We start from the raw sequence: 16,076 nt of genomic DNA, 5'->3' as shown, positions 1-16,076 counted from the left end.
GTGGAAAACGCACTAGTCACAACTGAAAACTGCTTTTAACAGCCTTTGCATTTTGTCCTATTCTCTCCATTTTACATCTAAAGTATAACTTGTTTGTGAAGCACACCATCATTGTACCTCCATTTTGTATATAATGTAGTTTCAGAAAAATAACTTAAAGCACCATATCGAGCCAGACAAAGTGCACTGCACATACACATCTAAGGAGCACTCACAAAGTGTACTAGAGACAACAAAAAAATCATAAAAATCATTTCATTGCCCATGTAGGGAATAATAATAATAAATGTGACATTGCCAACACTACTCAAATCAATTCAATTGCCACAAACAATCAAAGAACGACAGTGAGAAGGGAAAAAAATGTTTCAACTCATAAATCTAATGCCTTATCGCAGTGTTACGTTTTCTCAAAGTAACAATTATGAATAGAGAAATCCAAGTTAGTTGTGGCTAAAGTTCATAGAATGTTAGCTAAGTTGATTCATTAAGCCTATCACATGAAAATCAAGCCCTCTTGTCCTTCCAGGTGCACCCCCTTTTAGTGAGGAAACATCTAACATGATCCTGTCAAGTTTAAATGAAACATCAGCACCTTACTTACCCTTCAGTGCTAAAAAGGTAAGGAAAATTATAGGACTATTGAAAGGTCCAGTACTTACAAGCTCTTTGACTCTTTATCCGGTCCAGAAGTGATGCAGTTTATGATGATTTTGTCGTCGAGTTTCGACACTGAATGATCCATTGGTAGATTAATCTCTCTAGGTGCGGCTAGATTAACAGAAATATATACATGTCAATATAATATATCTTGATGATCGTCTCGGCTTTAAGAACTGAAACCATTCACTCAGTTTCACTTGTTTAAAAGATTCTTACCTGATTTCGGTTGAGCAGCGACAAAACCGTTAAGTCCTAATAATTTCTGCATCAATGGATATACTTATTAGGATGATGATAAAACTATTTCAAGACTCACGAAGTTTTGTATTTAGCAGGAGTTGTTACCTTAAGTCTTTCATAAGACTCCTCAAGATTGTCATTATATAAGATGAAATCGAATATATTTGAAGACTTTCCTTGTTCAATTTCAGCCGAGGCATTACGCAGACGCTTAAGGATCTGCTCCTCTGTCTCAGTCCCTCTGGTTTCGAAGCATTAAGTTAGGCCAAAATTTTGGACCGATGAAAATTAAATATGCATCACTTTTCGGTCATTACTCACCTGTCACGAAGGCGCTTCTCAAGCTCTTCCATTGATGGGGGGCAGATAAAGATGAATATGGCTTCAAGAGAACTAGCCTTCACTGATCTTGCTCCTTGAACATCAATATCAAGAATACATCTCTGCAAGTATTATAATGGCTTAGGCTTCATTTTGATTAGGGCAACAGATGGTTCGATAATAATAACTCAAGATGTTAAGACAATATTTACGGTTTACACTCTAGATGTTATAGATGTTTGTATAAAAATCGATCAGAATAATAGTGAAGTAGAAGGAACTTACTTTTCCTGCATCTGCCACAACTTCAACAGCTTCAACACTGGTCCCATACAAATTACCATGGACAGAAGCAAACTCGAGAAACTTTCCATTTTTAATCTCTTTCTCCATCACACTCTTCTCAGTAAAATGGTAATGGACCCCATTTTTCTCCATATCTCGAGGAGCACGGGTGGTGTGGCTCACAGAAAAACCAAACATCGATGGAAATTCCTTCATGAGCATTGATATCAGTGTTCCTTTACCAACTCCAGAAGGACCACTAATAACAATAGGTTTCTCAGCATTGCCAATCACACCCTTACTCCATGCAACAACCTCTGTCCCCAATTTTTTCCTCTGCTGCCTAACATAATCGGTGTCCACCTGGTATCAATTACAAAAAATCAGCATTTTTTCGTTACCACCAACACTTCCGATCGACAGCATGTTAGTGACAACAACGACACATGTGATTACTCAATTATGTATTTTTCTCAAATTACTACCAATGTGAAGTGAACCATGTCGGTGCTTCATCGTTTATAATACAATTTAGAAATCCACGATGCATTACCATAGTCCCTTCATAAACTCACTCACCTCTAGGAACCATATTTGATCATCTGGTTTAGAACCCTTCTTAAGAACAAGAATCCGGTTCTCGAAAAGCACAGCCGAGTGGCCTTTGCATGACAAGGGTTTAGTTCCTAGCACAGTTGGGTAAACCCTGCACAATCCAAAATAATTATCAGCAACAAAAAGCCTTACTAAAACATCTATGAAGCTAAGAAACTTCAAACTGACCATTCTCCAAGACTAGGGTCAAAAATTTGAACGTCAATGGACAAAGTTCCATCATCAGCTCCAACAGTGACATACTGTCAAACACATGGAGGCCCAGTTTTTGTTTTAGGCATAAAATGTCTAACTAACTAACCTAATCAATAAACAACATACATACATACATACATAACAAAAGATGATCTAGTATAATCTTACCGTTTTTTCGCCGAAGATAGTCCTTGTTTTGCAAGTTCCATTAGTTAATTCAAGGCCACTAAGAGGCCCATCTTGAAGGTCATCATCAACAAGGAATGCTGGTGCTTCTCCCTAATAATCATAATTCACAACCATAGAAAAATCAAATCATACACATGATAACAAAAGATCACTTTGATCCACATTTCAACATCAGAATCTATTAACATTCTCAATAGAAAGGGATATCATATATACTTACCATATAGAAATTTGTGTATATAATCTAATCCTTGTTTAAACCCTGACCTAAAACCATATCAAAAACAAAATGAATAACATAGCAAATATTAAGGGATCTAACAATATATTGAAAACTACCATTATAAAGCATAAAAATGTGAAATTTTAAAGAGAGGTTGGATCAAAGCATGAAACAGAACAAGACCCAAGACCCAGTTGATTAAAAACACAAAAGAAGAAAACCCAGATCGCAATGTGAAAAAAGATGAAATCTTGAAGAGGTTGAAACGGTGAACGTTAAAGTTACCTAAGAGAGAATGAACCTTAAAAAATATGTATTTGTTTTTGGTAGAAGAGAGTTAGTTTCTGTTGTTGTTATGAAAATGAAGATGAAGATGAAAATGGAATAGGGAAAAGAGAGATTGAAGAAAAAGTGAGGAAGAAAATGATATATTTGTAGGCGGAAGAAAGAAGAAAAGCAAAAGGGGCGGCTTTGAATTTACAAACCTTCAAGGGCAGGCAGGACCTGTTGGTTTCTGTTTTCTTGTGGGGTGTTTATGAAGCTTCTTCTTTTTGTTTCTTATATTCATTTTGGTAAATTATATATTTCCCTTTTTATTTTCTTTTATCACATTAATTACAATTTTGTCAGATTCCTTGAATTAAAAGTATTAATATCACACATTTTTAAACATAATTTAAGTTTTTTTTAATTTAGAAATAAATACTTCAATTTTTATTTCACTATTCATGTTCAATTTAATCAGAAATTATGGGTGCGTTTGATTTGCAAAATATGAAGTACTGGACAGAACAGTACTAGACAGTACAGAACAGTACAGGATAATTTTTTGTATTGTACTGCGTTTGATAGTTATTGGACTGGATAACAGTATAATATTTATTATAATATTTTTTTATATATAAAAAATATTAATATTATATATATGAATTAAAATATTAAATAATAAGAAAGAGAGTAAAAAAAATAATTTTTTAATATTTTTTTTGATAATTAGTGCTTGAGACAAAAAGTTGTCCCATGGTTTAGTGGGGGACAAGAAATTATGGTTTTGTCCAGTACCTTGCCAAATTTTTTGTCCAGTACCATGATTAATTTCTGCATCAAACAGAGTACAACAAAAGTTGTCCTGTCCAGTACCTTGTTTTTTAACAAATCAAACGCACCCTATGGGTTCAGATAGAGTAAAATACGATAATATTAAATTTTTTGAATGAAATTTTTATCATCTATTATAATTTTTTTAATTTAATGGTGAATTAATCTCTACAGTTAAGCATAAAAATATTTAATAATTATTAAAAATTATTCATATTTATAATGATGAATACTCAGATATCTAAATTAATACTAATATCTTCAATCAATTAAATAGTAAATTCTAACATACTTCACTTTTTATTTCATTTATTTTAATGTAAATTAAAATTAAAATATGTTTTGGTCAAAAAATAGGTGTATCTTTGAAGAAATAATTTATATATATATATATATATATATATATATATATATATATATATATATATATATATATATATATATATATATATATATATATATATATATATATATATATATATATATATATATATATATATATATATATATATATATATATATATATATATATATATATATATATACTATTTTGTAGTAAATTATAAATAAATTTTGTTTTTTATATTTATTGATTAATTGATATATCTGTTCTGTTCTATATATAGACTATATATATATATATATATATCAATTATCAACTTAAATTTACGGAAATTAAAAAATTTACTATTTATAATTTAATTAATATTATATAAATTTTTGAAGAACTATTTTATTGTTTTGATGTTGTTTAAAATATATCATATTTATTTTTAATTCAATAAAATGAAAATTTAAAAGAGTTTTAGGTAAAAATATAAAATTTAATTTTATGATTAAATCTATTTTATTTGAATAAAAAGTAAGGTACCTTTTGGTCAAACGAAAAAATAAATAAAAAGGAGTATCTTATTCCTAGATTGTGAGGTTTCCTTGCGGTGCTAGAAGTTCCTGTAGAATTCAAGTGGTGAAGTTGGTTGACAAGTGGGGGGATAAAGAACAGTTTTTAGAGGTGACGTAGAGAAATTTGTTTTCACAAGTACTTTTTGATGAAATACATTGAATATAAAAACTACTCACTATCAATGTGGCAAATCTATACAAATGATTGTAAAAAGCATAGAGGATCGAGCCTCTTATGGCCAAACACACTCCAAGTGAACATAAACCATATCATATGGTTATAACAAAAGGAAATGGGTTGTAAGAAAAGGACACAATGGACATATATATTCTAGTGAAACTCTTCCCCCCATCCCAATCTTTTCAATCATTTTGAGAAAAAAAATCAAAAACACTTCAAATTCTAGAATTCAGTAATATATTAACATCAATTGAACATACATGATTATAAAAAAAGACAAACCAACTACCTGTTCATTAGATTTAACCATGTACATCGTGGTTTTATCAATATAATGGGATAAATCAAATTTGATTAGGTAAGACAAACAAATATTATCAAGGTAACCCATAACTTAATTGATTCATTGGTAGGATATCAAATCAAATATTTAGAACATGATTTTTCCATTATCATTTTAAGATTATGTGTTAGTGAATTGAACTTGTCAATCATGATCGGATGGCAGACGCTGACACTCAACACTAATCATTCTTTTTATGTTATTCATTGATTTAGTTGGTCTTTTAGATTAGATAATGTAACATCAATATTGATCTTAAATAAATGGAAAAGCGTCTATTTTTTCTAAACTACGAATAGGTTAGAGTTTATTATGACAATTGACAAGATATGGGTAAGAAGAGTTCATTGTTTTGTATGATGAAAAGTAAAAGAATCAAATTCCTCGACTTATATAATTTGAACTAAAAAATTTATGCACGTTCGAGTTCTATGATTTGAATGTGCAAATCACTGTGAAACACATGTTTTGCTTATATTAAACTCTTATTTTACACAATCATCAACATATAAAATAAATGACAATTATAAAAGTAATACTAAAACTGAAAATACTAAAAAAAAATGTAATAATACACATCATCCAAATGCATTAAGCATGTGTATATGTAAGTTCTCTATTCTTAGGGTTGGCTTAATTTTTGTAAAACAAATAATAGCATCAGTTTGTGTAATGTATAAGAAGAACAGGTACAACAAAGAAGTCCCACTGAAATGATAGGACATGTTATGTTGAAGTAATTCAACATCTGGAATAACATGTCACATGGGATGTTGCGACATCATGCCTGAGCTGAAGTGAAGAGTTTTAATTAAATTTGTGTGATTTAATTACTACATAAAAATGCAGAATATTCAGGGAAATTATGCAAATCAAATAAAGGGATATATATATATATATATATATATATATATATATATATATATATATATATATATATATATATACGTAACAGGTCTGAATAATCAATAAGAAGATGTGAGGAATCAAATCAAAATATTTGAAGATTATATGGTTTCTAAATATGGAGATATTTTCGGAAACTAACAGATTGAAGACCTTGATTGTAGTAGAAGTTACTGCGATATTGTAACAACAATTTTGCTGTGATTGAAGGCTCAAATTCAGTTGGGTATAGGTTATAAATAGAAGCATTGTAACTTAGAAAAAAAGTAGACAACCACCAAGTAGAAAAAATATAATCATTAGGGTTTGTCGAGGCAAACCTCCCTGGTTGTGGGAAGGTTACCATGTAATCCTAGAAGCTTGTAGGTAAGAGGAGTATTGTTCTTGGAGGAAGCTTTGAAGTAACTCCAAGGTTGTGTTCATAGTCAATAGTCTCGGTTAGGGATTATCATGGAAGTATGTCTTCCAAACTATTTATCTGTGGGATCAGAATGCGTTGGATATTAGGTCGTTGCTACAGCTCCTAGGACTAGAGAATTGTACAACATCATTGCGATGATTGAAAGTGGGATGGGGATATTCCATATCTAAAGAGGACCTAAGTAGAAGGTTCATTGGGTAGGGATTAAGTGAAGGGTTGTAAACTTGATACCAGTTTAGCTCTGAATTAATATTGCTGATAGTGGACTTCATTTCTGGCTTGGTATGCCCCTAGAGTAGGTGTGTTTGTCATCAAACTGGGTCAACGATTACTGGTGTCATTTATCTTTCAGCTTGACATAAATCTGTGTATATACCTTGCTTATGTTTCTTGACAAATCACATGTCTCGACATCTCTCAAGACATCTGGATCTGTTACACCAGAATTTCAGTATATCCTATATTTGGTTTGCTTCACCATATTCTTAAAAATGTAGGATATATATTTTGACGAAAAACAATTTGTATAAATGTCTCCCAACCTTGTTATCATATGTGTCAAGGGAAGTAACAACTGACACATGTCTATGAAATTCATCTTTCAAGAAGTTGAATCATACATAAGCCCTCTTGATATTTTTTTATTTCTCAATTTATATTTGTCAACTTAGATTCAATCAACTCTAATCAATTAAATCACTTTAAGTTTGATCAATGTTGTGTAGTAATGAAGATGACTCTGGATTAAAAGATGAAACATGCAAAAAAACATTACCTTGTGTCACTGTCATCTCCTCAACCAGATGATGGAAGTTTCTCATCTCCTAATGCCACCTCATAGAAAAGGCTGTCAACAAATCCTAATCAACCATCTTTCATTCGGAGTAATCAAATTATTGATCATTTTGTCGTTAGTGACACATTTAAGTGGAAATTTGCAAAAGTGAAAAAATAAATAAATTAGATGTAACATAAAACAAGAAAATAAAATAAATTAAAAAAAATTATTTTAAATATAAAGATTTGGCGTACGTCTCTGTCTCACACACACACACATACACACACATATTTATCCACTTGATATTTGTAAAGTGATGTTACTAATGTATCGTACGAACGTTCAAACTATGTCTCAAGCTCATGCACCTCATGATCATGATAAAATTGTAATACTTGATGGTCTGATGTTATCTCCTCTAATATAATTAAGGGTGGAAAACGGACATGTCCGTCCCGTTTAGGCCTGCTCCATAAAAATCCGCAAAAATAGAGCGGGACAGACATAGTTGAAGATGCGGGCCTAAAACCTAGCCTCGTCTCGCAAAAAAGTGAAGACGAGGCGAGGAAAGCCCGTAGGCACTGTACCTTTTAAGTATAAAAACGCAAAAAAAAATGAAAATGCATGTGCCTACAAAAGTCCGCCTAGAAAATGGGGCGGAGCAGGTCGGACACATTAAAGGGTGGGAGCCTAAACTCTTTGTCCACCCCGCACTAAAGTGCAGAGAAAACATGCATGCCCAATGAATCGGGTCAATTTTACCACCCCTAGATATAATATTAGGGAATTTCTCTATACACCTATATAGAGTGAAAAACACCCCTGAAAACTCCAAAATACCTTTCGAATATGCATACACTAACACACTCAAAAGAAATTTGGGATATTGGTTAACTCGATATGCATATCTAAACTCATTCCAACGGAAATTTAGGATATTGGTTAATTCATATATGCATATCTGAATTAACCAATATCCCAATTTTTTTGATTTTATTTTAAAAAGATATTTATTTATAATATAGTTATAATATAATTAAAGTGAAGAATAACTTAAATACAAATTGTTATAAATAAGAAATAAAGAAATTAACTAAAATTATGATTTTGTAATAATTTATTTGTCACAAATTCTTTTAAATTAAAAAAATAATTATTTTTTAAATGACTACAACATTATGCAATATAATTAGAGCTGTTAAAATGGACTCGGCCTATTGGGCCGGCACACGAGTCCAATATTATATCGTGGGCCGGGCCAAAAAAACCTTTAAAAAACAACCCTATCTTTTTGAGCCAGCCCACCGGGCTTATGTTTTTCATGGGTCGGGTCGGGTCTGGCCAAGCGGGATTCAGGCTGGCCCTTTAAAAATAAAATTTTAAAATGATTCTAGTTAATTTTGGATAAAAATAGTGAGCTTAGGTATAATTGCATAACAATATTTCTATTGAAGAAAAATTAAAGAGGATGAAGATATGTTTCAAGATTATATGGTTAAAGAAATAGTTGTGAGATAAAGAGACATTTTTATAAGTATTAGAGATAATATTCAGTTTCTATCTACTTTTACATAGATATCTTCGTGGGATTCGTATATATAGATTTTGATTTGATGAATATTTTAAACATTATTTAACTAAGTTTATCATTATTCTCTACTCATGTTATGTAGCTTTTATACATTATATCCTTTTTATAAATTTAAAACTATAATACTGAAATAAAGGACTAACTGGCCCATCGGGCCACAGGGCCTATTAGTAACTGGGTCGAGCTCATTCAAGGTCGTCTCAAGTTTTTGGAGGCCCTGTGTATATTAGCCACAGTTTAACCATAAAAAATTAATAGAGGCCCTATGTACTCGTGATTTAACCTATAAAATATTTTATGAGACCCTATTTTGCTATAGTTTAACCTTGAATATTTTGAGGCCCTATGCGGTAGCCCGCTTTGCACATCCTCAAAGACGGCTCTGAGCTCATTTTTAGCAGTGCATAAAAACAAGTAGACTACGTTAGCAAACTCCATATATATATATATATATATATATATATATATATATATATATATATATATATATATATATATATATATATATATATATATATATATATATATGAGTTTCGCTAACTTAGACCCACTTGATTTTATGAAAGTCTATTTTAGCAACATGCACCTTAGGGTGCATTTAATCATTTTGTAGTTAATGCTTGCTAAAACACGCCTTCATAAAAATAAGTGGGAGTATTTTAGCAAACCCCACAGGGGTTTGCTAAAATACACCCACTTATTTTTATGAAGGTGTGTTTTAGCAACATGCACTTTAAGAGTTAAATATTAGTAAATGTTAAATATTTTAAACCATGTAAGGTTAATTTAAACCCTGTAAGGGTAATTTTGGGCCTATTAGTAAGTGTTAATAGGCCCTAAATTACCCTAATCATTTAAAACCCTGTAAGGGATATTCTTACTCGAAAAGTAAGTTATTAACACTTACTCCTAGACAATTGATTCTTCTCAATTTAATAGTTAAAAGTAATAAGTAATAGTTTTTTCTCTCAACATTTAATTACTTAATATTTTTAACCATTAAATTGAGAAGAACTAATGGTCTAAATTTGGAGTAAGTATTAATTATAAGTTACTAAGAAATATATATATATGGGGACGTATCAAATGAGAACTTTGGTTATTATGAAAACTTTTAATAATAATTGTACGATTTAAAATCAATATCTCAGATTTCACTCAAATTTTAAAAGACAATAATTAATAGATAGATTCTTATTTAAATACATATCACATAAATGCACATCTGAGCATTGATTTTAAATCGTACAGTTGTTATTAAAAGTTCCCATTTTTATAATAACCAAAGTTCTCATTTGATACGTCCCAATATATATATATATATATATATATATATATATATATATATATATATATATATATATATATATATATATATATATATATATATATATATATATATATATATATATATATAGGGAGCATATCAAGTGAGAACATTTTTAAATGAGAGATGAGAGGAAAAAATATCAACCATTGGATTCATCAAGAGAGAGAATGTTAATACATTAATGAGGCTATTACATTCTCTCTCTTGATGAATCTAATGGTTGATATTTCTTCCTCTCATCTCTCACTTAAAAATACTCTCACTTGTTATGCTCCCTATATATATATATATATATATATATATATATATATATATATATATATATATATATATATATATATATATATATATATATATATATATATATATGAGAAGTGTTGAAGACTTACTCAAAATCTTAACCATTGATTATCATTAATCTAACGGCTTTAATTAATTTTTTATATAGAAAAATATTTTCAAAAATAATTAAATTAAATAATTAATTAAAACCGTTAGATTAATAAAAATCAATGGTTAAGATTTGGAGTAAGCCTTCTACACTTACTCTTGGAGTAAATAAATCCTCTCTCTATATATATATATATATATATATATATATATATATATATATATATATATATATATATATATATATATATATATATATATATATATATATATATAGAATCAAATGACACCAAGGTGTCAAAGTTTAATTTGACACCAAATTTCAACCGTTTAAATAATAGATCAAACGGTCATATAAATAGCCTATTTTTTAGGCGAAAAAATAGACTATATATATTGTTTTATTATTTTATTTTATTTAATATGATCGTTGGATCAATTTTTTTAACGGTTGAAATTTGATGTCAAACGAGAACTATCGTTATCAACCATTAGATTTAATTAACGTTTCAAATTTAAAAATTCCATATAAAGAGCACCTTATTAAATTTTTTCTATTACATTTAATATTTAAAACTTCCATAAAAAGATATTGTTACCTAAAATATTTTTATTGAGATTATTAAATTTTTATTAAAATATGTTAAAAACTCGTTACAATCATACTTAATTTTATTTAGGATATTATCATAAAATATAATAAAAATATATTTTTTATTTTTGTTTAAAATTTAAATCATCTAAACAATAAGTATTTAATTCACATTATATCTTAAGAATAAATATGTTTGTTTTATTTTAGGAATAATGATAACCAGTTATATTATTTTTATAGACTATTCAACATACAATATTTTTATCTGTAAGTATGAAGTACGCCTAAGAGGGGGGCGAATTAGATTCTTTAAAATTTTATCTGGTATTATGAAGTGAAGGTGATAATTTTTCTGGTTTGGTGATGTTATGAAAGATGTAAAGGCAGAAAAATAAATGACACAAAGATATATCCTGGTTCCCCTCACAATCCGAGAGTACTCCAGTCCCCTTACGCAGTAAGAGATTTTCACTATTGTTTGGTAACTAGTACAACACTAACCAAATGCCATGAACAATCCTCTTGGACAAAGAACAATCCTCTTGGATTTTTCACTAAGTCAACCTATGAGAACAATCCTCTCAATGTGACTATATTCCTTCCAATAATCCTGGATAGCAATGATACAACAAGTATTTTGATTTTTGTATAAGAGTTTGTAATGATAAAATAATGTATCAATCACTTGATTGATCTTCTCTACCAATCATGCAATTTTATAAAAATAACAAGTGCTCAAATGTTGATGAATATGCTATGAATTTTCTGGATATAGTTTAAGAGACAATGCAGAAAATTCTTTTGAAAGTTTGGTAATCACAACATTTGAATGAAAGATTTTATGATATAGAATGATGTTAAATTGCAATAGGAAAAGGTGATTTCAATTATGAAAATATATGATATATATAGTGCCTTAACACCCCTAGGAATGTGTATGATTCAATGAAAAGGTGAAAAGTTTGATGGCTAGAAAATGATTCACGTTCAAATTTGGAAACAGACTGTTTTTTATTCTGGAACGATGGAAATCGATTTACCAATATGGGAAATCGATTTCCCTGAAGCGTTGTGCCTTAAAAATTCAAAAACTGATACTGGAAATCGATTTACCATCACAGGAAATCGATTTCCACAAGAAAAAAACCATTTTCCAGAAACTGACTTGGTTGGGCACGCAGAGGAAATCGATTTCCACTTATAGGAAAGCGATTTCCATACTGGAAATGTTAAAAGAAGATTTTTCAAAAAGGTCAAAAGACAAGGTGAATGCACATGATTTGAGGATGATTTTGAGCACTAAGTTTATTCTTATAAAAACATGATTGTACCTATTTAAAAGTTGATCTCCATAAAGTCTTCAAGTGGTCTTGTTGTATCTTGATAATTTTCTTTGAGACTTTAATGCTTAAGTAGAACAAACTTTGATACATCCTTTCTTGATATTTATGAGTGCACACATGTTGTCTTCATCAAAACACATAACATTTGGAGAAGCTTGCTATAACATTCTCCCCCTTTTTGATGATGACAAACAATAAGCTTTAAAAGTGATTTTTGCTTGACATGTCCTTATGCTCCCCCTATGTTGATGACTCCTCTTTAACAAAGTTTTTATTATAACTTGAATGAGTCTTGAGACAAATTTTTCTATCCATGAGGCTGCATAATTTGGACACTAAAAAGCAACAAATACAAGTTTCTTCTCCCCCTTTGTTATTATCAAAAAGGATGGGGAAAAGAGGTAAAACAATGATAAAATATATATGATGCAATATAGTAAGAGATGAGAAGTAATAACACATAAACATAGCATAATAATAATAATTTTGTCTAAGAACCATAAACATAACATAATACTACTAATTATGTCTAAAATAACAACGTAGAACCATAAACAAAACATAGTAAAATTTTTGTCTAAAAATACCACAAAACATACTAAGAAATATAAATAGGACATAAGACACACAAGAGAACTAATCACTAGCATTCATCTCCTCATTTCCAACATCTTCTTCTCCTTCTTCATCTCCGGAATTCTCAAGTTGTTGTTGAAGTTGATCAAAGCGGCGATTAAACTCATTATGGGTTTTTTGATGTTCATGAATGTTACGGATTTCCATTTGGAGAAGTTTCTTGTAGATGAGTTCCATGGTATAGCCACCTTCGGGTATGTCGGGAGGTGCTTGTGCATTCTCATCATCATTATGTTTGTAAAGACCATCATTATCTTTGAAAATTCTCATATTTCTCAAACAAGTGTCACTTGAAATTAGGCTTGTATTCTCCATTTTCTTTGTGGGTTCTTTGCCTAACGGAACTCTAAAGGCTTCAAAGATTTTTGAAATTGGGCGTACATATGGTAGCCCACTTGTCAAAGAAAAACAATATCCCATATGTCAGAGAATCACATAAGCCCAATTAATCGGCATGGCATTCTTCATAGCACATAAAAGCATCATATCCACTTCACCTACTTTAGTATAGTTGTTTCCTTTTGGAACAAGCACATAAGCAAGAAAATAGTGAAGCATTCGGTCACTTACCGACAAATTCTTGCTAGAAACAAACACCTTGGATGAACCGGATTGAACATGTTTGGCATAAAATTCCTCTCTAGAAATACGACTTATGCCAAAATAGAATTCCATCATTTGATAGTTAAGTGCTCCTAGTTCTTCCGGAATATAACCGCGCATAATTCTTACCCCTTCATAAGGAACACCCAAACATCTACCAAATTCTTCTATGGTCATAACAATGTCAACATTTTTAACCTTAGAGTGTAATGTAAGATTATCATCAATCCTAAGGTGAGCATAAAAAATTCTAACCAAATCCGATAAAAAGGGCCAGCATCAGAGACAAACTCCTCAATCTTTTGAAAAGCTAGCATTTCAGGGAAAGTGAAGCTAGTGTTACGGAATGAAGCAAGATTACCGAATCTGAGTCTGATGATGGATCTTTGTTTGAAGTTGAAGAATGTTTCGTGTTGCCTTACCGGAGGAAGTTCTTGTTCAGAGTCAGTGTCGGAGTTGACAACCATTGGAGTTTTTCCTCTTGATCTCTTTGGAGGTGCCATGGAAGAATTTTGGTGAGGTGAAATTGTGTGTGTGTGTGTGTGTGTGTGTGTGTGTGAGAGAGAGAGAGAGAGAGAGAGAGAGAGAGAGAGAGAGAGAGAGAGAGAGAGAGAGAGAGAGAGAGAGAGAGAGAGAGAGAGTAATTTTCGTTTTGGTGTTAGGATTCACAAAATAAGTACTTTTTGGAATGACTTATTTTGTGAGAAGAATATTTTTTGTTTTTAACTAAGAGAAAATGGGTGATGCACTGACAGTGTAAAATAGTTTTATACTGTCAACCAATCACAACCATGTATCCAATTAAAGTCCTCTTTTATTTTAAATTTTTTTAATGACATGTCAGATTTGAGATTTTCTATTGGATGACAGTGTAAAATTATTTTACACTGTCAGTGCATATCCATTAAACTCTTTAACTAATATACATATATTTAATGTTATTGTATTAAAATATAAAAAATAATAATATAACTATATAATAAAAATATATATTGTTTAAAAATATTAATATAACTATATTAATAATATAAATACATAGTAATTAAAATTATTAATATAACTATATAATAAAAATATACAGTAGTATTAAATATCTTGATTATTATATGGTTATATTAATTTATAATTAGACTAATGATTTTGATTCATATAAAATTGTATTACTTTTTTTGTTTGGATACTTGCGATGTGTAGTAGTAGAATATATTTTTATGAAATTAATATAGAGTTATATTAAGGGTTTTAATTATGATGTTAGTTTTTTTTAATAAAATGATAATAAATATAATATAATTATAAATTAACAAAACACTACAGATGAAATTAGTTTATGTTAAGAATAACGATAACCAATTAAATTATATTTATTGTTATTGTATAAAAAATAGCAATGAATATATTACTTAAAATCGATAATAGATTATATATTAATCTAAAAATATTTTTATAGGTTTTAATTCATGTAATAATTGTTTTTTTTATATAATAATAATAATAATAATAATAATAATAATAATAATAATAAATATTTGTATGTTGATTAAAACATAAAAAATACTTTCAATAATGTTATTTTATGTTAAAAAAATATAAAAATAATTTAATTAGTTATCATATTTCCTAAAATATAACATGAATTAAACTTTGATATAGACTAAATAAGTTATAAAGAAATAAGACCATGAAAAGAGAAATTAATCTAGTCCATTAATTTCAATGGATAAAAAAGTAATAGTTATGATTAATTGTTCTTGTTTTTCACGTAGATATCAGTTCTTAATGGATACTATATGTATATATATATATATATATATATATATATATATATATATATATATATATATATATATATATATATATATATATATATATATATATATATATATATATATATATATTGGGTGTAATTTGATCCCTCCTCATATAGAGGAGGAATCTAATTACACCATGAGTTACACTCGCTCATAACTTCGCCTCAGATAAATTATTTTTGAAAATCAACTGTTGGATTGAAATATATTATCATATAAATCATATGTATGAAGTTTGAGATTAATCTATGATGATTTACTATGTCATTGAATTACATCGACATTAATGCTATATGAAAGTCTATTTTGAGTTAATTTTTGTGCATTTTTTTTTTTTGACAAAATTTTTGTGCATCTTGATGACATAGTAAATAATCATAGATTAATTTCAAACTTTATACGTATGATTTATATGA

At 29.2% G+C, this 16,076-nt stretch overlaps 1 protein-coding gene across 4 annotated transcripts; it reads right to left on the bottom strand.

Annotated features, from left to right (window-relative positions):
- Positions 1 to 241: 241 nt before the first annotated feature.
- On the bottom strand, positions 242 to 3,274 carry LOC131612645 (guanylate kinase 2-like). Of its 4 annotated transcripts, none has more exons than XM_058884406.1 (11): positions 3,217 to 3,274; positions 2,729 to 2,775; positions 2,488 to 2,598; positions 2,293 to 2,366; positions 2,089 to 2,215; positions 1,510 to 1,872; positions 1,225 to 1,346; positions 1,009 to 1,144; positions 880 to 925; positions 663 to 771; positions 242 to 567 (listed from the first exon to the last, which is right to left on the bottom strand). In XM_058884406.1, exons 2-11 carry the CDS (start codon positions 2,729 to 2,731, stop codon positions 471 to 473), a joined length of 1,188 nt encoding a protein of 395 aa, XP_058740389.1. In that variant the 5' UTR covers positions 2,732 to 2,775; positions 3,217 to 3,274; the 3' UTR covers positions 242 to 470. The 4 variants fall into 4 exon arrangements, with proteins under 4 accessions (XP_058740389.1, XP_058740388.1, XP_058740391.1 ...); XM_058884405.1 differs by lacking the exon at positions 3,217 to 3,274 and adding an exon at positions 3,017 to 3,181; XM_058884408.1 differs by lacking the exon at positions 2,293 to 2,366.
- Between the last annotated feature and the right edge of the window lie 12,802 nt (positions 3,275 to 16,076).

This window comes from Vicia villosa, linkage group LG6 (genome assembly GCF_029867415.1).
Source record: "Vicia villosa cultivar HV-30 ecotype Madison, WI linkage group LG6, Vvil1.0, whole genome shotgun sequence".
Classification (NCBI taxonomy): Eukaryota; Viridiplantae; Streptophyta; class Magnoliopsida; order Fabales; family Fabaceae; genus Vicia; species Vicia villosa.
This window is presented reverse-complemented; position numbering and strand designations above follow the sequence as displayed.

What these genes read in the sequence shown, in the direction of transcription:
- LOC131612645 (XM_058884406.1), bottom strand. An exon ending in TTGTGGCAGATGCAGGAAAA is followed by an intron (nt 1,347 to 1,509) that starts GTAAGTTCCTTC and finishes TAATACTTGCAG; the next exon opens with AGATGTATTCTTGATATTGA. An exon ending in GATAAAGAGTCAAAGAGCTT is followed by an intron (nt 568 to 662) that starts GTAAGTACTGGA and finishes TAAACTTGACAG; the next exon opens with GATCATGTTAGATGTTTCCT.